Source organism: Rhineura floridana, chromosome 2 (genome assembly GCF_030035675.1).
Source record: "Rhineura floridana isolate rRhiFlo1 chromosome 2, rRhiFlo1.hap2, whole genome shotgun sequence".
Lineage (NCBI taxonomy): Eukaryota > Metazoa > Chordata > Lepidosauria > Squamata > Rhineuridae > Rhineura > Rhineura floridana.
In genome coordinates, this window is record NC_084481.1 from 46,516,272 (window position 1) to 46,542,932 (window position 26,661).

The window sequence follows — 26,661 nt, forward strand, 5'->3', positions numbered from 1 at the left end:
AAAACTTCACCTGGTGAATTTATGCCTGTCAGACGGAGCTAATAAAAGGTATAGAAATGTAAATAGACGCAAAATCTCAACCTTCTCGCTGTTATTTTGGGGACCATAGATAGTTCAGAGAAAGGACCTGCTATGCTTTGCCCATAGAAGGTCACATTCACACCATGCGGTCATGAGTTCTTCCAAAGAATCCTCGGAACTGCAATTTAAAGGTCTGAGAATTGTAGCTCTCGGGATCTCCTAACAATTCCTAGCAGCTTTAAAAAACTACAGTTCCCAGGATTCTTTGCAGGAACCGATGACTGTTAAAGAAGTATAGGAGTGCTTTAAATGTAGGTCAATCCTAGTTAAAACGGTGAGGAGGGAAGAGATCAGGTAGTCCTGGGTTATATAGACAAATACTCTGAACGGCAGCATCCCTTTCTTCTTGTAGGAGGAGATGCAGAGCAGAAAGGGAAGAAAATGGTGGAGCCGTTCGGTTGCCTGCTGTGACAAACAGGATGCTGGACTAGATACTGTACTTTGGTCACTCTGCCTCGGTGCTTAGTGCTATGAGACCAGTGATAGAACTGGGGACATTTTGGCTTTACCCTGCTCCTGTCCTCTACGTTACGGGAAGAGAGCTGTTTCTAACACCTCGGGGAGAGTGAGGCAGGAAAAACAGGTAATAAACTGCAAGTCCCATCATGCTAATCGCCACCCACCATCTCTTTATCCAATAGGAAATGCGAATCCCAGAGTCTGATGTCCCGCCTCCTGGACTACTTTGAAGCGAACCAATCGCTAGATCTCTTCGCTCGCTCGCACTGAGGCAATGGAGGAGAAAAGTAACCGTTGGTCGCGGGCGCGAAAGCAATGGGAATTTTGAACAACGCAACGAAGCGGGTGAGTCGCCGCGGACAGTGGCCTCGTAGGGTGAAACCAAAATTCCAGCCTGGCTCCGAGAACCACCCGGTCCCCTTGAAGCACTCCCAAATTCTCGATTTTCGCCTCGGGCGGGCGTTGAGGCAGGGTTGAGCCTCTGAATGTGCAGCCGCGGCCCTTACTAGTTAGTTGGGGTGGCTCTTCTGAAATAACGTTCCTGCTGCTTTTTTTATTAATTCTCGTCATGCGGAATAGAAACTTTTAAAAATGAAAGCTCGAGATTTTTCTGGTAAGGTGAAGATTAATGTTGTGAGGCTCTGCCGTTTTTAGAAAATCTTCTTAGAAAATCCTTGGAGGAGGAAAAAAGCAAGGGGCCCGTCATGATACGAATGGCTGACAAAAAGCATGATTTCTTTGCTCGGCCAACTGGATTTCGGAATCATTAAAACAATGGCCAATTAGTTACGCTGGGTGGTCAGTTTTATGGTTTAATTCTACCAACTGATTTCTTCTCTTGAAAAGCTGCTTTTACTTCAGATGCAATTTTTTAATTAATGCTATAAAGCTGAAAGCATCAGGATAGAGCTGTACCACTTGTCTTGGAGGGGGTTTATACTTTTTATTTTTTATAATATTTATAAACTGCACTTTCATATAGAATATCACAACATGAGAATATCACTTCCCCTGGAGGTGTGTAGTTTAGGGGAGCTTCTGCACCTCAACATTACCAATGGAGGTCAAGCGGCATCATTGGCCAGGAGGGCTTTATCTTGTCCCAGTGACTCGTGCTCTGGCTACATCCAGGCTGAATTATTGCACTGTGAGGGGGGCTCTTTAAAGGTGGTTCAGAAACTCCAACTGGTATAAAAAGTTGCTTGTGGGAGCTAAGCAAGCAGAGCATGAAGTCTTCAGCAGCTTGGGGCAAGCCTTATAACAGAAGATCAGGTCCTCTTGTTTGTCCCATCACTAAAAGAAGTCAGATTGACAGTTATCAGGAGCACAGTGTTCATGGTGATTAATGAAATTCATTCCCTTTAGAAATTCATGTGGCTCCATCATTGTTAGTATGTAAAGGACTAATTTGTATTGTTCATTTTAAAGGGCATACATGTTTTAGGATTAACTTTTTTATACTGTATGTTTTACTGAGAATTGTATGCAGGGGTTTATGGCAGTTTATAAATTATTAACAACAATTTTCAGTTGTAAACAGCCCAGCAGTTATTTTTATATCTAGATTTTTGCTCTTTGAAATCTAAATGACTTGGGATACATAAAACTTATATATCAGCTGTTACATTATATTGGCCTGGGAAATATTCCTAAGTAAGCCTGTCTATCTAGCTGGAGAGACTTCTGAGTGAGTCTGCTATAATCTATTTTTAGGATAATGGCTCAGACAAACGATGATGAACTGGCAATACTTGAAAAAGAGATAAAGGAATTTTGGACTAAGTTCAAAACAACTTGTTGCAGTGAATCAATTGACCAGACGTTGGGGCTGAGAGACTTATGGCAGGAATCCTTAAGCAAGCTTTCAGGTACAGTTTTACATTGTTTATTATTATTAATCTATTGCCATATCATTGTTAATTGACATAGGCAAGGGCTTTGTATTGTTTCCTATATGCAAGGGATGCTAGACTTCTACCTGGAAAGATTTGTGGAATGCAGAGCACACCTCTGCAGAAATTCCCTTCCATGGTTGAGAAGCTGTTGAACAGGGAGGCTGATGGGGGAGAAAGAAGAGCCACGTTTGTTTTGTTAAGAGTCCCATATGAGTCCCTCCTCCTCACTCATCACAGCAATGTTGGGTTAGGCATACAGATGTGAAGGCCTAGAAAAATAGGGGAGCATTTCCCCCCCCCTGTTTTTCCCTGGCCTTAACATCTCTAGTTGGGCAGGTGCATCTGAAAGTGTAAAGAAAATTCAATTAGGGCCAAGACTGTTGGGGTAGCTCATCAGTAAGAGTTCTCTAAATCTGACTCTTGTATACAGTGTTTATAAACTAACATACTTATTTTAGGATTGGGGTAGCCGATAACTTTTTCTTAATTACAGACAAATGGTCGAAGAGGTTAAAAGAAGGGGACCAAATCATCAATAAATTTCACGAGTATACAGATGGTATAGTATGAGTCCATTTTTGTTGCTACTAAAACATTTTTTCACAAGTTAATGTCAAAGCACAAATAAAGCAGAGTACTTGAAATATCATTTGCTGCTGCTGTCTTCCAAAAGCAGAATGTCTACAACAACTTTGCTCTTAGGTTTTTGTAACAGTCTTAAGTAAATAGCTAAATGGAGTGAAAATAACTTTAGTCCAAAAATGGAATGCAAAAAGAATGCTAAAAGCATATAATCAACAATAAAAAATTAGTTAAGTACATCATCATCATCATTATTATTGTTAGATTTGTTAGTCGCTTGTTAACAAACGGTCTCCAAGCGACTTACAACAATGTTAAAAACAAATATCGAACTATAAAAATAAAACTATGACACCCCCATGCAGCCACAGGAAGCTTTGGCAGCATACTAATAACACACATCGACTCAGTCTATCAAATATCTTGGGGGGAAAGGTAAGTCTTTATCAGGCGCCAAAAATATGTCAATGAGGGCGCCAGGTGGACCTCACTGGGGTCTGCATTAGAAATCCACTCGAGCCAGTTGGATGACAAGCTGGTTAATTGTGTGCTAAAAGAGGAAAAGTAGCCTGCAGTGAAGATAGACAAATTCTTCCCTTCTCAAGCCTAGTTTCCCCAGTACAAGGTTTGCAAATGCCTCTTTTCTATAATGAATACTAATGTTAGGTGTTCTTAAGCTTCCTAAGAGGAGCATGCATATTTGTGTGATGTATTATGACTAGTATGTTTTAAAATACGGTGAACACATACATTGTAGAGTGTGGTAGAAGTGGTTTCAACACACATTCACTATCCTTTAAACAAATGCCTTAAAACTCATGTCAGAAACTCTACCACACTCTAGAATCAGTCTGTTTTCATCCAAAAACTACAGCAATATTATGTTACACTCTAAATATATCATCCAGGTAATGTGTAGCTATGTAACAAATCCTCTTTATTTTTACAAATGCGTGCTCACATACATGCATTGAATTTTGAGGGACAGTTATTTCATTTAATACCCTTTATGTACTGTTATGTTCATTACAGGCAGACCTGAATGTTTATCAAGCTGAAATTAAATGATGAATGATTAACATTATCAAGTTGAAATGATACTCTAAAAAGCCCATAAACAGAATATGAGGCAATAGCCCTCTCCCACTCTTTGTCTTGCATTTAACACTTTCATTTGATTACTTTGAGTGTGTCACTCTGATTTATTATTAATAATACCAGATCTCTATCTGGGTCTTTACAGAATTCTGCCAGAATAACAAATCTATTGAAGAAAAACAGGAGAAATTATCAGAAGTACTTGCTAATATTAAGGATGGCAAAAAAGAAGAGACAAACTTGATGGATAGCATTCAGGAGCTTAAAGAAGAACTGATCAGAAAAAGGGAAAGTAAGCCACAGTGAGAATGTTGATAATGAATATACACAGTTCCAGAGAGGTTGGAACATGCCGGACTATTTGAAAAATGTGTAACCTAGAGCCACATCATATTAACTTTAGTTCCATAGAGATCATAGAATAGTCATAGAGATGGCTTCCTCATAGTGAAATGTGTACTAAAATGTATAATGGATGGTGCAATTGTGTTTCCATCTACCACTTATACAAAATTGGCAGCTCATTTATGCATTGCTTCTCCTAAATGGATGCTTTAAAATACAGCACTTGTTGGAGCTTTACAAGTGTATTAAGGACTATGACTGCAATCCTTGGCATACTTACTAGCAGCAGACTTACTTCTGAGTAGAAGGATTACTCTAAGACTTGCTTTCTAACTTGGAAGGCAAGATTGCCTAAAATACCCTTAAACACCAAAAAAGCCCCCAGATAGCTATATAAAATACAAAAGATGTATTTGCATCATATCAAGAAAATGAAAGCTTCATGGTGGCAGGTGACTGTTCAAATAGCATATTTTTAAAAATAAAATGGATTAATTTTTCACTTGTAAAATTCAAATGAGGCAGCAAAAAAAGAAATTAATGATTTGATAGATTTACCAAACACTTAAATATAACTTTAGATTAAAGGCATGGGAGAAAAAATCTTAAGTCTCTATTTTGTTTAAATCTTAGCTGAAAGCAAAGCCACAGAAGAAATGGTAGAAAGACTTCATAAGGCTGAAAAATTATTTAAAGAGCGGCTTGGATTAGAAATACGCAAAACTGATGGTAAGACTGATGTGTACATTTATATAATTTCAGGGAGTGACTAATGTTTTGCTATAACATTAATCAATTAACTCTCCCCACCCCAGTAAAAAGTTGTCAGTCTTTTGCTGACTATTGACCAAAGTACAACAGTGAGCTTGAGTAGAAACAGTTTTCCATGCAGGTCTGCCCCAAATCTAATACAAAAGGCTCCTGCAAAGGAGAATGCCATTGCATCCAGCATATACTCATGTACTGCAAGTGCATTGTCTAACAGATTATCACTGTGAGTGATGAGGTAGCCACACCAGCTGATCAGTACTGTCAATTCCAGTGTTGATCTCATTTTACAGGGACGGCAGGGAAAAGAGGATTTTGTAAGCATGGCAACAAAACGTAGCTTTTTGCTATGCTCTCATCTTTCTTTGCCACTTGTTTGCAAACTAGGCTTTGAAGATGGTGACATGCAATCCAGGATCACATGTATGAATTGTGCTATGACTTTTCAGAATACCTATCCCAAAATAATCTGCTTTTTTCTGAAGGCTTCCTTTGCATATCCAAATCAATTAACACTGTCTTGGATTGTTTTATTTCTGTACTTCTATAGGGAAGAATGTACGCATTCTCCCTTCTCAATGCAGTTTTGATTTAGCCTTAAACTGTGTGACAGAGGATTCAGAGTGAGATATTTGGAATACTGGCTAACTTTGAATGATGGTATGTTATATAAATGATGATAAAAAGTCACCAGTTAGATCCAGAGGATCCTGTCTACAAACAGGAGTCCTTTCATACACTGTGGCCTCTGCTTCTGGAAGGAGCAGATGATTTTTTTTTTTTTTTTTTTTGCTGATTTGCCCTGATGCCTCCCGCAACAGCTTTCATGCTATTTGAGGTTCCCCTCCCCCCTTTGGGGACACAAGCAGCATGAGGGAACTGATGAAACTTGCCTTTTCTCATTCTGTCAACAGGAGCATTTCATGAGCAGAACTCCATTCATGGCTCTCTGGATCCAGCCCATTAATCTCCAAAATGTACTTTAAACAGAGTATGATGACTGGTGCTATCTAGACTGAGCAGAGATATGTCCATGTCATGCAATTTATTTCACTCAAGAAAAATATGGTAGCTATTAAGACCTAGAAAAATAAATACGTCAACTTTACAGGGAAATGAAACACATGCAGATGGATTTTAACTGACATGCTTAGGTGTCTTAATGAATTCTTGTTTTTGCCTTTAGTTAATCATTTGCAATTTATATTCCGTTGTATTGACCACAAGGATCTTGAGAAACCATATGTGCTTACCCTTTCCATCAATGAAGAGGGAGCTTATGAAGGTGTGTAAAATATTTCCAGGCAATGTTGCATTTCATAGTTGGACTGTGTTTTCTTTAAACAAATCCATTCTCAACTATTCATTATCTGTCTCTCTGTCCACACACTATAAAAATGCTTTAGCTTTTGAGTTAATTGTAAATGACTGCAGTCTTTACATTCCTTGCTCTTGTCCCACTCCTTTTATTTCTCAGGCTTTTTACCTACTTTCTCTTGGTAATTTCCCTCGCCTTTTCCATACGGTTGATCCACTTTTCTACCTCTTTGCAACAAGAATTGTGATTGCCAGTATATTAAAATTCGCCATCTTCAGTGGTTTGGACAACTTGCCACTTACACAACAACGTTCATTTCTGTTATGTCATCTGTCCCAAAACGTTACAGACTTAACCATCTTTTATGAACCACTGTCCTATTTCTGCTTAAAGAAAAGTACAGTTCATCTTGAACGACTGAGAGTAACAATCTGTTTTTCTGTGCAACATGAGCAGGCAACCCATGCAACTAACCAGCTCATCTCATGAAGATATGTAATGCTGGACAGTGTTATGTTGCAGAATATCAGAAACTGTTGAGGCCCCTCACATGGAAGCTAGTAGAAGGAATGCTAAGAAAGAGCAGCTCTTAAGGTTTAGAGATGGTCGCAGGAGGTAGAAAGAGTCAAGAATAGTAAATGACTAATGCAAGACTTATTTCTGGCATATGAAGTACCTTATTTCCATTAGGATGTTTATTTTTCAAATTAGAACTTATTTTTATCATTATTTTCTTTTAGTGATCTCTTGTTCTCCGCCTTTGGATGGTATAGAAGAACTGCAGCAAAAAGTGAGAGAAACCAGCAATTTTTCTGCATTTATTGCTAACATCCGCAAAGACTTCATCGCTGTGACTTATAAATAATATGCTGTTATATATGTAAATCTGTCTTGGCATCTTTTCTTTCTAAATAAAAAAAAGTAGGTTCTCACCCTGACTACTTGTCCTTCACAATACAATTGGGAGTGAGCATGGGACAACACAATCTGGGACAAGCATCTCTGCCTTCCAGGAAGACAGATCAGACTGGCCTCAGATGTGAACAGCTGTTGTAGAGCAAAAGGTCTTGCTCCCTCTGGCAGGACCAGTTTCTAGGTAAACCCCCCCCCAAAGCAGGAGACTGCCATTTCTCCTAAAGCCTTCTGTTTCATTAAGAGCTGCATATGGAATGTGGGTACATCAAACTCAAATCTATGAATGGGCTACAGTAAATGTTTGTTTTCCTTTGCATAACCATTTTAACAAAAAAGTACCAGTTTCCCTCCCAGTACAAGCTAAAACCTATGCCATTAGTGGTTAAAGTGTTGGACTACAACCTGGGAGACCAGAGTTTGAATCCCCACACAGCCCTGAAGCTCACTGGGTGACCTTGGGCCAGACACTGCCTCTCAGCCCCAGAGGAAGACAATAGTAAACCCCCTCTGAATACCGCTTACCATGAAAACCCTATTCATAGGGTTGCCAGAAGTCAGGATTGACTTGAAGGCAGTCCATTTCCATTTTATCAATAAGATGGTCCCTTAACAATATAATCCTCTACATGTGTACTGAGAAAAAAGCTTCAGTGAGTTCATTGTAATTTACTCACAGATAAGTATATGTAATTTACCAAATGAGACTTGTGTTTTATGTTAAATCTTTATTTAGAACACAAAAATGGTCTTGAGCATAGAAAGGGTAGGCACTTGAACTGACATCTTTTCAAAGTGAATAAATCCATATTGCACAGTGCACTTGCAATCTATCCCAACTGTGGTTTTTCAGCTTAAAAAGAAGTTTCATCTACAGTGAGGCTCTTGTCAGTGGAGGGAATGAATTCTTTCACATATGTAGCTGGAAAAATACCTTTTTCCCCATTTAGTGATCCATACCACCATCCATCCTCCTCCTTCTCATGAATTGCAATCATATCACCTAATAAAATAATGTGCACAGTGTTAGATGAACTTCCTTGGTCAAGTACACTAGATCAAAGGGGCAGTTCACAAAAAGCTTAATGAGGTTACATAAGTTTAGAAGCTACTCTAGACCAACAACAAAAAAAGTTTTCCTGTGGAGGCCAAAAAAGGTCAACCATTCTTGAGCACTGCTTGCTTTCTTGAGTGTTTTTGCATGTTTATGGTTAGGGCCAAACCAGATGGACCATATTTCCAATATTGGAGCTAGGTTGGGCAAAATTGGTTTAGTAGTGGAGTACGGTAGGACAGCAGGCAGGTTTCACTTCCCCATGTATTTATTTTAGTATAAAAAGTTAAAATCCTACCCTGGCTTTGTAGCCAAACATAATAAACATGGGTGCATCTGGTTTGGCACCTGAAGATCACTGGCACATACTGTATAGCGTTGGCTTATAGCAGCGTTTGGCTGGTGTCTTCCCCCCCAATAACAGTGTTTCCAAAAGAAAATTGTTTTTTGTTTGATCAGTTAACAGTTTCTGAAGAACCAGCAACAAAAACCTTATGCAATAACAGCCATGACTTTTCTATACATTTGTACTTTTACGTCAAGGCAATTTTTAAAATGCAGATTTCCCCTTGTTTTAATCTTGTAATGCCAGAGTAACTGGCTTTTTAAGCTGCCATTTCTAAGGTTTGACTATTAGACTATTTTGAAAAGGGTTTTTAAAAAAAAAAAAAAAAACATGCAGGTGGTGGTGGTAGTAGGCAGGCTACAGAATTTATTGTAGGCCAGTTACTGTTGTGAACTTAGTTGCAATGCTGGCTGATATCTTTGTTTGTCTTGCCCAAGGACTGATCAAGAGGGTTGTTTCCTGCGGTTCCCTTTCCCTGTTTACATTCTTTAAATCTCAGGAAAATGGTTACGGCATATTCACTTTTGAAAGATGCAAATGATGCGCATCTCTGACACACCCTTGCTTTCAGGAGCATCACCAGGTGTATCATTCTTTTGCAGGGATGGGGAACCTTTTTGTTTTCGGAGTCCAGATCTTTATCTGGCCCTACCTTATGGGCCGATTTGCCCTGCCCATCTGTCAGTCACATGATGTAATTATGTCACATAATCGATAGGTAGGTTGCCCCTTCCACCTGTCAAAATTGCAACATCCAAGGTTGAACGGGGGAGTGTAGTATGAATCTCCTGCTCTTCTCCTTTGCATCCTCCAGCGTCAGAGGTGCAAAGAGAAGAGTGGGGAGAATCGTGAAGGACTTTCAAAGCCTGCCCACACAGCCCCTTTCCAGGACTCAGATGCAGGATGGGGTTGCTTTAAAGAGCAGTGCTGGGAGATAGAAGCTGTTTCCATTGAATGGAATCCGCTTCCCCCTCCTTGAGCAAAGGCAGTTGGTAGGGCATCTTGCTCCAGCAAATGAACAATTGGGAGCCCATGGCTTCCACAAAATTGTCTCACAGGCTAAAGTGGGAGGCTCACAAGCCAGAGGTTACCCACACTTGAATGTTTCCATCTACTTGGGCAACAGCCAAGAAACCTGTGGCCCTCCAGCTCTTGCAGGACTACATCCCTGATGAGAATTGGAATCAAAGAACAGCTGGAAGGCCACAGGTTTCTCACTCCTGCCCTAGAAAATGAGCTTGAAAGTAGTTTTGATTATGGTAATAATCTGATCCCAGATGGATTTGCTCTCTTTTACTCTGTCAAGCTAGCCCTTCTTTTGGCCACTCTGAGAACAGTAGGTGGGCCTTTGGTCTGATCCAACGAGGCTTCTATATTGAGATTAGTGAAGAAGAAATGTCACAGTTACCTTTATTTAAGCAAAGCTCATCCTCCCTTTCAGCGTGGTAATCATATAAAGCCATACACATTCCACATACTGAATCACCATTCTCTGGCTGTAAAGTTGTTGCTGGCAGCCTTGAATTGCGAACAGTTGCTGTAAAGTATGAGCAAAAAGGTGATAATATTTACAGCAGGCGATTACAATAGCTCTGTGCAGCTTTTTAAAAAAAACTACCTAATTATAACTCTTGAATTTTTAAGAGGGACAGATTTGAAAACAGCTTGAATATGAAGGGCCAGAAGTATTTTGTTCCATTTTAGGTATGTTGGCTCTTTGTTAATTATTTAAGAAAACATGTTTGAACATAGTTTCCATTTTGGCCTGGCAATCTTACTGCTGTTTCCTCGTTCGTTTTCTTGCAGGTGATATTCATTGCCTCTATAAAAAAGCACCATAAGCACATAGCTATACATGTGTATTTTTAAAATCTGAGCCCTAATCGCCGCCATCTCTGATAAATTTGGAGGATGGGAGAGGCTTAGAAGATGAAGAGACTCATGCAAGAAGTGGGATGAATAATCCTATAATAGGTCCCCATCCAACCTGCTCCTCAATTCCTATCCCACTGCATTAAGAGAAATGAAAGTTTTCCAAAGCAGGAAGGACCAAAAAACCAGGCATCCTTTCAACAACACAAACAGACTAGACTTGAATTTGACACAAAAACAGTTTTTGACTCATCTTTCTTAGAATGACCAATATGAAGCTTGTCTCACAGGAGTGTTGCTATGGGGTTCAGATAAACTTGCAGAGAAGGGAAGGTTTAGTGAGATAAGAGAAGAACTATGGGGGATAGGGTAGGACCTGGTGTGTTAATACAGTATTTGAACCACCGGTGGGCTCAGCCGCCCTTTCTATGCTTTAATTCACTGTTCCTCTACCTTGGGTCGCCATATGTTGTTGGACTACAACTCCCATCATCCTTGGCCATTGGCTAAGCTGACTGGGGTTGGTGGGAGTTGTAGTCCGACAACATTTAGGGAGTCAAGGTTGAAGAACGTGGTTTAATTCATAATGAATACGAGTGACCTCTTACTAATTAGAAATGTTTCACTTGCTACTTAGCTTTCTACTGTTATCAAAATGGCAGCCATTTTGCCATCTGTGAGAGAGAGAAGATGAGAACCAGGACCATATACGCTAATCTTGTAATGAATTGTGTTGTTACCTGGCACACAGCTTGCATTTGTTCCTACTTCACTGCTGACCCTTGTGCTCAAAGTTCGCTTAAAGCGTTCCATTTTAACAGGGCAGGTGATTACCAAAGAATTATGGACACAGTCCTAACAGTTTTTGGGGAAAGAAAATAGCATTATTTTACAATTATTTGTTAACAGAAGACATACTAAAAGTTGGTTTGTTTTTGTCAAAAGTACTGGAAATGAAGTCACATGAAAAGAAATAATTAAACAATACAGTGGCCCAGTTCGCACATAACTCTAAGCCAAACCATGGCTAAGTGTGAACAAGTGAGTGTGCAGTTACTCTGAGGAAAAAATGGTGGCCACTTCACTTCTCTCCCACTACCTGGAGTTAAGTCATGGTTTGCTAGTCTTTCCTCCTTCCATGCATTATGGTGATTGCTGCAGGGAGAAACCAGGATAAACAGGATCATCCCTTTCCTGTAACATGGAGCAGCCTTCAACAGGACACTTATAACTTTTGAAGTTTTTTTAAAAATTAACCCATATACTCAGCTTTAACTGACAAACCTTACCACTTATAACCCCATCGTTATAAAACCGCTAAAAGTGAGTTCAAAATTAGTGTACACCACAATCCAAAAGCATCCCCAAAGATTATTCCCAGTCTCCATAGCGTGAGCTGCAGTGCCAAATCAGGCACTTAGTTCAAGATGTTGGATAACCAGACAAGTACTTTAAAAACACCATTTCCTTATTGTTTCTAAGTATTGTAAAAAAAAAAAAATCTTCCCCACACGTAGGCTTATTAGCAGCAATGACATTCTGTTCCCAATAGTTATGTGGAGGGTGAGCAGGATGTAGAAGGCTATAATAGACTGGCGTTGGGCTATTGAAGCATATTTGATATCCCAAGAAGCCACACACGGTCCCTAAATATGTTTTGACATATGCCACAACCCTTCATAGTACCTTTTCTTTCCATTTTGAAACGCGGTTGTTCCAGGGTTCGGTCGGTTTGGGCTTCTGTTCAATTTCTGCTAGCACGCTGGCCAACTTGAAGTGGTTTGCTTGCAGAAGGATAACTTTCAGAGATGTCTTTAGTAATACAAACGTTTTAAAAATACTGTGTTAGTAAAATGGCATGTTGCTGCATGTTCATTTCAAATGTGTTTCTTTGCAGGGGAAGGGGGTTGACTCTATGGATGGGCAAATTGTCAGTTTTGATTTCTCTGTTTCTCATTTTCCCAGTCTTAAGCTCAGTTCTCCACATTTTCATACTTGTGAATTTCTCCTAATATATAGGATGCAGTTGTATGCAGTTTTGCCTATTAGACACATTTTTGCAAAGCAATTTCCCCCAGTATAATGCACTTTTCCATGTTACCCTAGTATATGCATTTTTGTACACATTACTTGTGTACACATTACTTGGCTGCATTGTAAAATTCAGAGAAGTGAATTTTGAAGGATGACTATGTTTCAGTTTGCATGTTGTTTCTGAAAGTGTAGATTAGGTAGGTTTGCCTTTAAATGCAAACTAAATCAAATTTCTTCCCCATCCCTAGTTGACATACAGAATCAGTCTCCCAGTTTCAGATGTATTTCTTCTCTTAATTGTTTCTAGTCCATAAAGACAAGCACAAATAAAACAACCATTTGACAGGTTATTTTATTCCAAATCTGCCTGGTCAATCTACTACATGTTAGTTAAAGCTGGATTTGAACTAAACAAATATTAATCCCAGGCAGATGTTAAAAAGATGGTAAACTAATTTGGAATTTACAGTCTAAAAATAGTACCTCATCAAGCTGCTCAGTGATATCATATTGATTCTTTGCATCTGAGAACTGCGGAGATTCTGTATAAGCTTTAAGCATCCGTTCTAGGCCTTTAAAAAAAGTATTGTAGGAGTGACATTTTAAAAAGATTAAGCACAGAAAACATTTTGTAATACATGCATATGTCAAAAAAACTAGTTCTTCATAAATGTCTTTGGAAATTAGTGAGTTACAGTGCCATTAGAAAATTCCCAGGATGTATTTATATTAATATTCCTTTTTGATTCATTAGACTCCCAAAGCAGCATACAATCATATTGAGATAAAACAGACAAGATAATAAAAGGAGCAGCAATAATAGAAAAAACAATCAACTGGAAGGCCCAAGATGACCAACTATTCAAGGGGAAGAAATTCACCTAAATTAAAGATGGCCTTTATTAACTTTCAAAAGGTTAAGAAGGAAGAGCTTAGCCAACCTTGATTATAAATTGGGAAATTTGCCTTTTTTTTTGGTTCAATTTAATCTGCTCACTATCCACCATAGAACTGGTTGCCAATTCAAGATGCTCACATTAGTGTTTAAAGCCCTACATGCCTTGGGCCCCAAATATCTAAGAGTCTCCATCCCTACTGACCATGAGTGTTAAGATCTGCAGAGTTAGTTCCATCATCCTCAGAAATGCAGAGAACGGCAGCCTGGGAGGGCTTTCTCTATGGTAGCCCCTAAATTGTGGAAGTCACTCCCCACAGAGGTGCATCTAGCACCTTCATTGTACAGCTTTTGCCATGTGCTGAAGACTTACCTCTATCTTGGTCTTTGACACTTAAGGTATTGTATTTTGTGGTACTCAATTCTTTTGCTGAATTTATACCGTTCTGTTTTCCCCAGGTAGCATGTCATCATGTGGGTTATAGCACCATCTAGTGTCCAAAGGCAAGAATGTACTGAAGTCAAGACCTGGGCTGCTCATGCCCCTCCCACTCCAGTTCATTCTTCCCTTCGTCTGGGGCAGTTATGCCTACGGGTTGTGAGATGTTTGTGTGTGAGAGACTTTTATGTGAGGGTGTGTGTGATTTGAGTGGGTGTTGTGAGACAGTTTTCTTCCTCCCTCCTTGGTTTCCATCCCTTTCCCCTTCCAGGGGTAGGTGCCCCCCCAGTTGCGGGGTTGGGTTCCCCCCCCTCTTATCTCTTCCTTTTTGGGAGCCTGCTGAGACTTGTTAGGCAGTGGCTCCTGCTAGCGTGACCGCTTGGAGCTCGCAGCGGCAGCTCTTTCCCCTCTTGCCCTCCTTATGAGGCTTTGGGGGTGGCAGCTTCTGTTAGTGCAGCTGCCCGGAGCTAGCAACAGCGGCTCCTTCCTCCTCGCCCTCAGCTTGGCTGCCTGGAGCTCGCGGTGATGGCTTCTTCCCCTCTTGCTCCTTTTGTATCAGGGCTTGCATGAGGGTTGGGCAGTGGCACTTGCTAGCGCGGTCCTCCTACCGCAGCCTGCCTAGAGGTTGGGTGCGTCCTAGGGCTTGCGGCTGCAGCCCCGCAGGACTCTTCTGGAGCTCACGGCTGTGACTCCGGTTGATTGTGTGGGGGTAATGTTTGCTAACGCCCCCCTCCCCTTTCCCACTTTAAGGCAACATTTGCCATGCGGCCCAGCCTGCCAGTGTTACCCATTTACTTGTTGGTCCTGACCTCCTCAGCTATTGGCGTTGCCCGTTCTTTTTCCTTACCCACCTCTTGGCATGCCCACCATTTTGTTTTCCCGCTCTTTTTGTTTTAGTTAGTGGGTCTGTAGTCCTTTGTTCCCCTTTTTCTGCCTCACCATTTAGGGGCATTTTTATATGGTAAAGGCAGTTATGGAATCCACAGGGATTGTTAAGGCACTTACTGTTGTACTAACATTATTTTTCTTTGGAAAAAAATTCTAGGAGACTGAGGACTACCAGATATCTAAGTGCACAGGAGCAGTACCGCACTCCCCTACTTTGTGCGTGTACCTGGGCTCTCATTGTATAGTATCTCAATGCTAGTAGTGCCCTTGGGGCTGTACCACTCCCCTCATCTGTGGGCGTGCACCGGTGCCCCCTTTTCACACCACACCCCTCTTCCAGTGCATGTGCTGACAACAGTTTCCGCACCCCTTACTCTGGTGCGTGTATAAGATGGCTGATCAGGCACAAGACGCAGCCCAAGCACTAATGCCAAAACAACAGTACAATGCCCCGACACACCACAAGTCTACTAAGCACAAACAGACATCACTCCAAGGCGGTGGCCAAAACTAAGCACTTGTCCACCAAAGATGGCTGCCAGGTGAGCACGATATGCATCAGTTCCAACCTCTGAGCCTACTTCCTTGGCCGCTCCGATAGGGCAGGAAACTGGCCAAGAGAGATTGACAGCCCTCTTTCATTCATCCACTGGGTCATTGGAGGAGGAGTTTGAAGGTTTCCCTAACCAACCTTCCTTGGACTGTCAGCCTCCAGCCATGTTAACGACTACAGTCCAAGTGTCTCGCCAGCCTGATGTGACTGTTGTACCTCTGCCTCATCAAGTGCAGCCAGGGCCTGTGGAGCCCCAGTTGAGCACACTTGCTCTGCTGCTGGGGCTGCATTGATTCCTGAATTTGTTGCCCATTTGAAGGATGCCTTGTTGAGATCCCTCTCCCAAGCAGACACTGCCACGGGCAATCCCGCTGGCCCAGCCCATCGCAGACTCTCAGGGATCGCCGCATATGCATCTTCACGCCAGCTCTCCTAGGCAACACTGCTGTACCAATGAAGCTCAAGCGCTTTCACTGAATCCCTTTGATGTCACCAGAGGTAGGACAGTAGGTGAGGTGACGTGTTTAGAGGATTGCTCATGTTCTCTTGAGGCTGAGGGAGACAAGTGGAGCGGTGACTCAGAGGTAGAGGAGACCTCTTATTGTTTATTTCACTCAACTGACTACTTCCCACTCTTTTGAAGAGCACTGGAAACCCTAGGTCTCCAATCCTCGCAGCCCACACCTACCCCCCCCAGTGAAAGGGGCCAGGGTTCTGAGAACCCCCAGAGTGCCAGATCACTTTCTTCCAGTTCTGGACCCCATTGACAAGCTAACTAAGGAGGAATGGGTGCAACCTCTGAATGCTCACTGATTTTCAGCCATTGCTAACAGACACTATACTTTGGCCCCAGAATTCATGGATCGCCTAAACATCCCAGATGTGGATGAGCTTGGTATCCAGGTCTCTATCAGAGTACATGGTCCGCTTTTTCCAACTGGTGTGCGTTCCAAGCTCTTCAACCTTCATAAGCCACTGTCCAGTAAGAGGTCTGTAGATGGGTCTGAACACCAGCACCTTGCATCATCAGGCTTCCACCATATCGTCAGTTCTGTTAACTCTTCTAGAGTTCCTATGGGCTCGCATCCGCTGATCAGACTTTTTTTAAAGGGAGCTGCCTCCCTTTCTCCAGCAGTGTGTCATTGTTTTCCCTCCTGGAGTCTACAGAAGGTCCTGCAAGCCCTGCAGTGCCCTCCTTTGGAGCTCCTTTGGTCAGTACCATTATGATTGCTTTCCCTCAAGGTCCTGTTTCTGGTGTCTGTCACTTCAGCAAGAAGAGTCTCAGAGCTGGGAACACTGTCATCGGCCTGCCATCGCTGCATATTTCATAAGGACTCAGTTGTGTTACGTCTTGATCCGTTCTTTCATCTTAAAGTAAGTTCTGTGTTCAACTGCAACCAGGACATTATACCTCCATTGTTCTGTCCTAATCCCATTCATCCACTTGAGAAAGCTTGGCACTCTTTAGATGTTTGCAGAGCCCTCAAGACTTACCTGTTTGGAACCCAGGACATAAGGATAATGGAATCTTTGTTTGCATTATTTCATCCAAGGACACTGTGGAAAAAGGTTTCTAAATCTACCTTATCTTGTTGATTGCGTGCCTGCATTGCCCTGGCCTATGAGTCGCTTAAGCTTCCAGTGCCTTGCAACATTATGGCACACTCGACTAGGTCGGCAGCTACTACAGCGGCGTTTGCAACCAACGCACCTCTTGCAGATATTTGCAGGGCGGCAGTATGGTCTACCCCAGACTCATTTATCAAGCATTACAAAATGGACTGCTTTTGGGAGGGTGTGCTGCAACAGGTTGTTTCTCATATGTAGGTAGCCGGTGGTCCCTCCCTATTGGGGCTGCTTTGGTAATTCCACATGATGGCATGCTACCTGGGGAAAACAAACTGTTGGTATTACCTGAAAGGTGGTTTTCCCAGGTATCATGCCATCATGGTCCTCCTTGTTGGAGGCTGCCTGGGTGTACTGTACTGTACCATTTTTCAATTTCTTACCGTTTAAGTTTCCATAAGTTTATTCTGCATGACTGAGTCAAGACCCTTCGACAAAGGTTCTGAATGCTGCTGCGCTTTAGTTTGGGCAGTGCTCCTATTTTCCTTGCTGTTGTGCCTGTCCGTTTTTTATGGCTGTTTGGATATTTCACTTCAGTCTCGTCACAAATGAACTGGAGTGGGAAGGTTGCAAGCAGCCCAGGTCTTGACTTCAGTACATTCTTGCCTTCAGACGCTAGATGGCACTATAACCCACGTGATGGCATGATACCTGGGAAAACCACCTTTCAGGTAAGACCAACGGTCCGCTCCATTTGTAACAGTTTTGTGAGTTTTATCATTGTAATGGCTTTTATAATTGTATATTCTATTGTTGAAGTCTGCCTTAAGACCTTTTAGTGAAGGGTGGGTAAGAAATCTTATAAGTTAAAAAATAAATAAACTATGTGTTGAAGGGCTAACCATGAAAATGCACTCATACATTTCTTCTAAATTCCAGAGTATAGGAAAATGTCTTGGACCAGGTTAAACCATTAAACTATGTCTCAGCCTAGGCCAGCTCCATCTGAAAGTAGCTTTAAAAAAACAAACACTTAACGATGTCATGGATTGATTTATACTATACAGCATTGTCAAGGAATACTGAAAGAGTGAGAGAACCTGTCTTGTCTTGTAAGGCCTTCTCCAAGTCCTTTTGCAGGCGTAGCACTTTAGCTTTGATGGAAGCCTGTCTCCTCTCTTTTTCAATTAGGCTTGTAGAATCTTCCTCCTTTTATAGGAACACACACACACATTTAGACATGCAATGTAGACAGGAAAGGAAAAGCAATGCATTGAAGCTGAAAGATATTTCAGAAGCAGAACAAAGCATGTGTTTGGTAATACTCTTGACTAAAGTATGCCTTGAATGTCAACAGCATTGGCATTGTCTGTGCAAATCAAGTTCAAGTGACAACATGTTTGACTTTCCTGTGACTTCATGCATCAGAAAAGGTTTTATTTTTAGTGTCAAATAGAAAAATACTGGTGGCAAGGCAAGGACGTTCCCCATCAATGCACTTAGGATACTCATCTTGATTCCTTACAGAATAAAAACGTTGTCAGGGGTTATCGGCCAGTGTGGACCAGGCTGATGGTTGTCAATATGGTACTCTGGCCATCAAAAGTAAAAGCAGTGGAAATTAACAAGCACAAAATTAACCTGTACATTCCCTCCAAGGCTCTAGTCAATAATTAGTGTTCTGAGAGGCCCACTTAGAAGAGGTAGTGGAAGATGGTAGACCAGCCCCCCCAATATCTCTTGTGAAGTAGACTGATCAGTAGACTCCATTGACACAGGAAGCAATTGTCCTGCACACCACCTTTTTGCAGTCTGGGATGGCAACAGGGGGCAAGTTGGACCCACACAGAATATTACAGATTTGCCCTGGGGCTTTCAGTTGCTGATCCCTACTCTCAAGTCTCCAGGCCCCAATCATTGCAGTTAGAATAAATCAAATATTGCTATTTACCCAACACTGCATGGTGTTAAATTATTATTCTCAATATGAAATAACGTGATGCTAGGCTCATATTATACAATTAGCAGTATTATTAATTCCTCAGAGAATCAACAGTTCCAGAGCTTGGAAAAGTTACTTTTTTAAACTACAACTCCCATCAGTCCCAGCCAGCATGGCCACTGGATTGGGGTGATGGGAGTTGTAGTTCAAAAAAGTAACTTTTCCAAGCTCTGCCAGTTCCATTAGTGGAAAATTATTATGTGAGGTTGTATCCAGAAGGTGTTTTTCCATTTCATCCTGAAATTCTAGTCTTTAGGAGAAGCTACAAAAGAGAAAGCAAAGCAAGGGCGCTACAGCAGAAGAAGCAGACCATTCAATGAAATGATTCACTAGCAGGGGTATTAGAATTACAATTTGAAAGAAGGTTCATTTAAAAAAATCCATAAGACACTGAACACATTCACACACCCTTCTGATTCTGTAAGGCCCAGAGACTGTAATGAACAGGGCTACTGCCTTTGAATTTTGATACTTATAGTTAGGAATGTTTTGCAGCTGTTTAGAGGGTTCAAACCTACAAAATTAGATGCCACTTAAACATCTGAAATATTTTCCCAGCTCTGTTGATTAATAATAGGTACAGGGTATAAGCTTCTCCAGATCCATTATCTGGATACTCCAGATCTGCTTACAAGATTGTACTTCTGGCAACACATATACATCACTGCTGTGCCAATAAAACGATTAAGTGGAATGTGAAATTACAATGCTGAAAAAGCAGCTCTGTCTTGCTCTTGTATTATATCTTAGTAATGACATGATACTGGATGTGCAGGCAAGCACAGAAGAAAACAGAGTCATGAAAACACCCACTGTAACTTTTGGCCCGGTAGACCTTTATTTCTGATTCATGCCATTGCTTGCTCTGTGTGATTAAAGCACTGCCACCACACAACGATTTGTGATCAGTTCTTTAAGAAGCAAATACAGCAGTGAAACTGAAACATGACAAGCCCCTTTTGAGGATCTAGTACAGTGGTTCTCAAATTTTTTTGGTTCACGGTGCACTGTAAAACATATAAAATTTTCTGGCGCACTTCGTGTACAAAATCAAAAATATATTAATATATTTTAGGGCCTAGCCTAGATATTAATTGATCATGGATGCAATAAATCTCTATACAAACGGGTTTCTTCTCATTTTTAAAATATACTTTCATAATATTTGCGGCACACCAGTGTGCTGCGGCACACTGTTTGAGAATCACTGATCTAGTATGTGGCTTGGTTGATTAAAATGTTCTACCTTGGGGGGGTAATCTGGAGCTTGTATTCCTCATTATTAGTCTAAACACAGTTGCAATAGTATTTATTGCACAAAAAGAACAAAACAGTTTTCGGGTAATCAAAAATATTTGCAACACTCAAATCAATATTCTCATAGTATTTATTAACATACATGCCACTTCTCAGTGTTTTGTCCCACTCTTCCCACACACTCTTCTTTGTCTCTGGCCTGATTTGTACTGGCTGTGGGCCGTGACAGGTCAAACCTGAACATTGTGTGTGCTCAATCACATGAAATGCATTTACCCAGTGCACTGGCCCATCTACATGTAATGATGTCAGACTGGCATAGGAACGTAGGGAACTGCCTCATACTGACTCAGAGCACGGGTCCATCTAGCTCAGTTTTGTCTACAGTGCCTGGCAGCGGCTCTCCAAGGTTTCAGGCAGGAGTCTCTCCCAGCCCTACCTGGAGACTTTCTGCATGCAAAGCAGACGCTCTGCCACTGAGCCACAGCCCTTTCTCTGGGCCAACATGGCCAGCTGGATCGTCAAGTGCTGGTATGCTAATCTTACATCTGAATGGGCTAGCACACGCGGTGAGCACATGTAAATGTGAAGAGTGTGCATGGAATGCTTTCATGTGTTAGATTTTTATCCATGGCCTATAATAAAACCAGTCCTAAAGAACAGGACAGGACAGAAGTATGCAGATAGGACCAAACCTGTTGACTAGGGTCACCCAGGGTGAGAAATATAGTCTGTCCCCATATTAATAATTTCCCCTATTTTCTTTTTACCATATAGATAGTTGTCATTTACTCTGAGGGGAAAAGTAAAGTGCTGCAGTTGGCCACTGTTGAAATACCTACCACAGAGTGACCCGGCTCTCAGTAACGTAATTCCCATATAATGTGCCAAGATACATTACACTCCTCCAGAAGTTCCTGCAACATGCAACCCCTATTTCTTTACACAGACATTGCCCATCATGATGGCAGGAACCTCTGTGGCCCACTTACATAATAGTCTGTTAATAAGAATTCCAGTTTAGTCTCAGTAGCAGGCATAGACATTTCTTCCACTAATATCTGTGTGTCCTTGTCCGCATCAACTTCACTGACAGCATTATGAAGCTTTGCGTGGCACTAGAATAATGACAAACAAGATTAGACATAGAAAGATGTTCTAGTAATATTTAATAGGAAGCGAACAGTGCTTGGAATTAACTAATTCAGTTTTCTTAGTTTTCAACTGGAAAATCTATAATTTGAAGTCAACATCTATAAAGAAAGTTGGAAAGCAGTATGTGGAAGCAATATTCTAAGGCTTATTACGCAGATACAGAAGCACTGCTGTTGCTAAGGACGCTTGGTCACTTAATCACGGATGCTAAGCAATCAGAAGGAAAAAACGAGGCATTTACTGTGTCTTCCCTGCTGAAGAGATCCACTCTCTTCCAACGGGAGCAGCTTGGAGCCAGAAGTACAAGTGCAGCAATGAAGTGAAAGATGCTTTGTGTCTTGAACAGTTGTGTGGCTGGCATAAATTTAATAGAGTAACCCTTGTCTACTATGGAGATAAAATTATGGGGAAAGCTTCATTGTGTCTCACAGACATCCTATTAATTGTATATGGCTACTGATTTACTTCTGCACTCCTTCCTTCAGCATAGCACCTTGTAACATTCTGAATTCCAATGGGTGTTGCTTTTTTTTTTTTGCCAAGGATGAATTTTTTATGAACTAGAAAGTTAATTTGGATTAATTTGAACTGAACAGGTTCATTTTGTAAAAGGACAAGCTTGAACTGGAACTAGTTCCCTTTTGAACAGAATGAACTTGAACTAGAACCAATTCCTTTTAAAAATGAATTTTCCAAGCACTGGAAGTGAAAGATCTTAGACTTACGTACAGCACTTAGGTTTTGTCCCAGACTGGAAAGATGCAGGCTGTAACGATTTAATGTATTGCACAAAAGATGCAGTCGCTCCTTTTCGAGTTCTAGGACGCTCTGTTTAAAAGGGGGAAAAGCAGTTTATCACATACAGAAAGGGCAGCCTGCAAGCATTAGAGAGATCTGCTGCATCAAGGCACACAGCTGCTGGAGCAAACCCCAAATTATTCCTGTTGTTTCAGAATGAGCCATTCATGTGAGTTGCCTGCCAAGGGTCCTCAAGCCAAGAATGCTAAAAAACAAAACAAAACAAATTGTGTTGGGAAATAGAATGTGACTATTCCTCAGCAGCACCTAAATTTCTGGTTATTTTGAGTTAAAATGGCAAAAACACAAATAGTGATCTTAAAAAGACTGCTTCTTTGCAATTGAAACTTGGCTTCACTTAAAGGTAGGACTGATTCTTGCTGTGAATCCTGCTGCCACTCTGTACTGCAAGGATGGGGAACATGTGGCTCTCCAGATGTCACTGGACTACAACTCCCATCATCCCTGGCCATTGGCAATGTTGTCTTCTTGGGGTAGATGGGAGCTGGAGTCCAACAACAGCTGGAGGGTCACAGATTCCCCATCCCTGTTGTATGGAAAACTCAAATGGTCCCGTGAAATCCAGTGTTAAAAAAAGGTGGGCTCTTGCCTTTTTCCTAAGCACTGAAATGTATGACCCAATGATGGCCTTAAAGGGTTCATTCCATGGCCTTAGGTCTACAACTGAAAATGACAAAATGCTGCCTAAAGGCAAACAGGCCTTAAAGCATCCTGCTTTTCAAATTGTAAAGGCGAAGTGGATCATAGAATCATCAAGTTGTAAGTAACCATTGAGATCATCTAGTCCAATCCCATGGCTCCGTGTGGGATCTACAGTGCCAGATGCAGCTACAAAACCCGACTACAGCTATCATTCTTATTTCATTTATAGACTGTTCTTCATTTTAAAAATCCCATATTTACATGATAAAACAACAATATCCCAACACTAAACCACAAAATACTTTACTAGTAGTAGTAGTAGTACTGCTACTACTACTGCTATTAATCAGAGCTTGGAAAAGTTACTTTTTTGAACTACAACTCCCATCAGCCCCAACCAGCATGGCCACTGGATTGGGCTGATGGGAGTTGTAGTTCAAAAAAGTAACTTTTCCAAGCTCTGCTATTAATATCTTGCCCTTCCTCCTGAAGGAGCCCAGAAATCCAAATTTATCATAAAAGAACAGCAGTAGTTATGACATTACAAAATCACCAAACAGCAACAATATAATACAGACTGCTGACATCTATGAGGCGTCAGGAGGTCCCAAAGACCCAGATGAATCGGTGAGTGTTTAGCTGACAATGAGACTTATATACTGATCGCGTGTGATGCGGTAAGACTGGGAAAGTATTGAGTTGCCCCTCAAAATCCAGGTAGCCAGAGATGCATGGAAAAAAGTACCGATGAGATTCAAGGGACTTCACATGTTAGGAGAATGTTTATATGCCTATTTGCTCCCAGATCTGGCTCATGTATTACCTAGAAGGTTTTTTGATCACTGGAACTATTCATTTGCACATGCTAGAGGGAGCCCCCAGCTGACGACGCATCAAGGCAAGTTAAGCAGCTGAGTGAGAAGAGGGTAGGTAACACCCATTTATTTAATTATTTAATTATTTAATTAAACCACTCAGGAATAAGGGCACAGTCAGGTCACTGTGGGCTAGGAGCCAAATACTGAAAGGAGCTGAATTCTAGGGGTACGGAAACCTTGTTTTCAATACTGCCTTAGCAGGAAATCTTGAGGGGACACAGCTTGTTGTTATGTGCCTTTAAGTCGATCACAACTTATGGCGACCCTATGAATCAGCGGCCTCCCTGGCTAAACTCCAATTTTGGAGAAGGGGTAAAAAGGAAACTCCACCAATACATACAGTGGGAGAGTCAGTTCAGTTTTAAAAAGAGGAGGCTTAGCCTTCCTTAAATCCACGCGCAAGCTCTGTTTTGCTAGGTTAAAAAAGGTTAGGCTGTTCTAGGTTTAAAAAAAATACTCACCTGGAAGTTTCAGCCTCCTCCTTCGATTAAAAGCAGCCAAAAGCTAGTCTAGTTTGTCTATGCTAAAGTGTAAGACACCACTTAAAACTACAGGGGAACTTGCATTGACAAAAGTGTGTTGTCAGCCAATAAAATAAAAATAAAGTAAAAGCTAGTTAGCTTTTCTTAGTATCACTAGTCAAAGTCTTTCAACAGGCCTCTCTCTCAGAAAGGAAGGCTGAGATAACATGCCAGGAGTTAAACCCCAGTTGACAGTTGAGCCATCAGCCTCACTTAACCCACTAGTTCTGTGCACTTTGTGAGCCATCAGATTCACTTAACCCACTGGCTTTGTGCACTCTGTTGCACTTCTCAGCTCCAGGGTGCTAAAACTGACTAACAGCAGGCATTTAAGCCACACACCCTAAAATTTAGAACACAAGGGATGGAGCCTGCTGACAAAATGTCAAGGCGAGTTAAGCAGTAGAGCAAGTTCAGCAGCAGAGTGAGGAGGCCAAGGCACACCACTTTGCCCATCTATCCCTTGACCTGAACTAAACTGTAGCTTTCAACCAATTAACTCAATAAACCCAAAAAATGCAGGTAGGAAGCCAGCAGGGGTCTGGGGGCTTTCCAGTGTTTTTCACTGTCTGTAACATATACAACTATCTACCTGTTGGACAGAGGTCATGGGTGTGCCCTCGGTACAATGAGCTCCTGGCTCTCTGGAAACGAGTTTGTTTCCTTGAGGCCAATGTGGCTGACCAGGAGAAGCTGAGAGAGGCAGAGAGCTTTGTGGATGAGGCCTTCAGGGACATCGTAGCTGTGCCCACACCAAGGATGATAGCTTTCCTGCTATCATGGAGAATGTTGGCCTCAGGGAAGGAGAGCGTCCATCCGAGCAATAGAGAAACAATCCCTTAGAAAGGACCCATTCCTTGGGGGATAAGCAGTTATCCTCTCATGCCAAGGATGGTGGAAGGATCTTCGTAGTGGGTGATTTGATCATTAGGAACATAGAAAATGGGGGGGGGGGTGATGGGCATGCAGACCACAGGACATGATTTGCCTGTCTGGTGCGAAGGTTACGGATGTTGCCTGTCATTTAGAAAGCTTGGTAGATAGTGCTGGGGAGGAGTCTGCGGTCGTGAAGCAAAAATTAGGTTGCTAGGTAGGATGCTGGAAGCCAGGTCCTCCAAGGTGGCTTTCTCTGAAATGCTACCAGTTCCACATGCAGAGCCAGCCAGCCAGGCATAGCTTTGCAGTCTCAATGCATGGCTGAGACACTGGTGTCAGGAGGAGGGATTTGAATTTGTTTGGCACAGGGGAATATTTTGGGACAAGCCAGGCTGGTACCAAATGGATGGGCTCCACTTGAACAGGGATGGAATCAGACTGCTGGCACTTAAAATCAAAAAGGTGGCAGAGCAGCTTTTAAACTGTTTGAGAGGGGAAACCCGACAGGAGCTGAGGAGGGTTTGGATCGGAATAAACCGTCCCCCTGGGATAAAGACAAAAAAAGAAGATGAAAATTTAAATGGGGTAGGCCTAGTACTAGACATAGTGAGAGCAGGAGCACATGAAAGCAATTCATAAAGGCAAAATCACCACAGTCCAAACCAACAGTGTCAAAGACACTTGAAGGGAGACACTGTATACAAAAGTCTATATGCTTATGCTAGAAGCCTCCAAACCAAACAGTGGAGGATACAGGGCAGATCCCTGAACCTGAACTAACATTTGCAGGAAGGGAGTCTGAGGAACTGAGGCAAACAGCGGTGTCAAGAGATGAAATGCTTGCTTATTAGACAAAATAAAAATTGACAAATTGGCAGGTCCGGATGGTGTCCACCCAAGAGTTCTCAAAGAACTCAAATGCAAAATTGCTGCTCTTTTAACAAAAATATGTAGTGTCCCTCATATCTGCCTCCATACCTGAGGACTGGAAAGTAGCCAATGTAATACTAATCTTTACAAAGGGATCCAAGGGGGGGGGAATCCCTTAACACCTGTCCCAGGAAAACTGGTAGAAAGTATTATTAAAGATAAATTAACCATGCATATAGAAGAACAAGCAGGCATAGTGTACTTAGACTTTTTGAAAAGCTTTCAACAAGGTACCTCACCAAAGACTCCTGAGTAAGCTTAGCAGTCATGGAATAAGAGGACAGGAATTGATTAAGCAGCAGGAAGCAGAGGGTAGGAATAAACTGTTAGTTCTTCCAATGGAGGGCTGTAGAAAGTGGGAGTCTCCCAAGGATTGGTATTGGGACCTGTGCTTTTTAACTTGTTCATAAAGGACCTAGAATTAGGGGTGAGGAGTGAGGTGGCTTAAGTTTGCTGATGATACGAAGTTGTTCAGG

The 26,661-nt window shown here is 41.7% G+C and overlaps 2 protein-coding genes across 4 annotated transcripts in view; one reads left to right on the plus strand and one right to left on the minus strand.

Moving 5' to 3' along the window:
* Positions 1-702: 702 nt before the first annotated feature.
* Positions 703-7,478, plus strand: SPC25 (SPC25 component of NDC80 kinetochore complex). Of its 3 annotated transcripts, none has more exons than XM_061608574.1 (7): positions 708-885; positions 2,254-2,408; positions 2,929-2,994; positions 4,261-4,407; positions 5,094-5,189; positions 6,415-6,513; positions 7,287-7,478. In XM_061608574.1, the coding sequence occupies exons 2-7, from the start codon at positions 2,258-2,260 to the stop codon at positions 7,409-7,411; spliced, it is 684 nt and encodes a 227-aa protein (XP_061464558.1). In that variant the 5' UTR covers positions 708-885; positions 2,254-2,257; the 3' UTR covers positions 7,412-7,478. The 3 variants fall into 3 exon arrangements, with proteins under 3 accessions (XP_061464560.1, XP_061464558.1, XP_061464559.1); XM_061608575.1 differs by lacking the exon at positions 708-885 and adding an exon at positions 912-1,153; XM_061608576.1 differs by lacking the exon at positions 2,929-2,994 and having other exon boundaries at positions 703-885.
* Positions 7,479-8,198: 720 nt separating this feature from the next.
* The window catches only part of NOSTRIN (nitric oxide synthase trafficking), a 52,585-nt gene continuing 34,122 nt past the window's right edge, over positions 8,199-26,661 (minus strand). The window contains exons 9-16 of the mRNA XM_061608577.1: positions 22,249-22,347; positions 21,357-21,482; positions 18,206-18,314; positions 13,248-13,336; positions 12,417-12,542; positions 11,471-11,585; positions 10,267-10,395; positions 8,199-8,461 (exon numbers count right to left, since the gene is read on the minus strand). Of these exons, the coding sequence (XP_061464561.1) occupies positions 8,313-8,461; positions 10,267-10,395; positions 11,471-11,585; positions 12,417-12,542; positions 13,248-13,336; positions 18,206-18,314; positions 21,357-21,482; positions 22,249-22,347 (942 nt within the window). The 3' untranslated portion in view covers positions 8,199-8,312. The remainder of the gene's footprint in view (positions 8,462-10,266; positions 10,396-11,470; positions 11,586-12,416; positions 12,543-13,247; positions 13,337-18,205; positions 18,315-21,356; positions 21,483-22,248; positions 22,348-26,661) is intronic.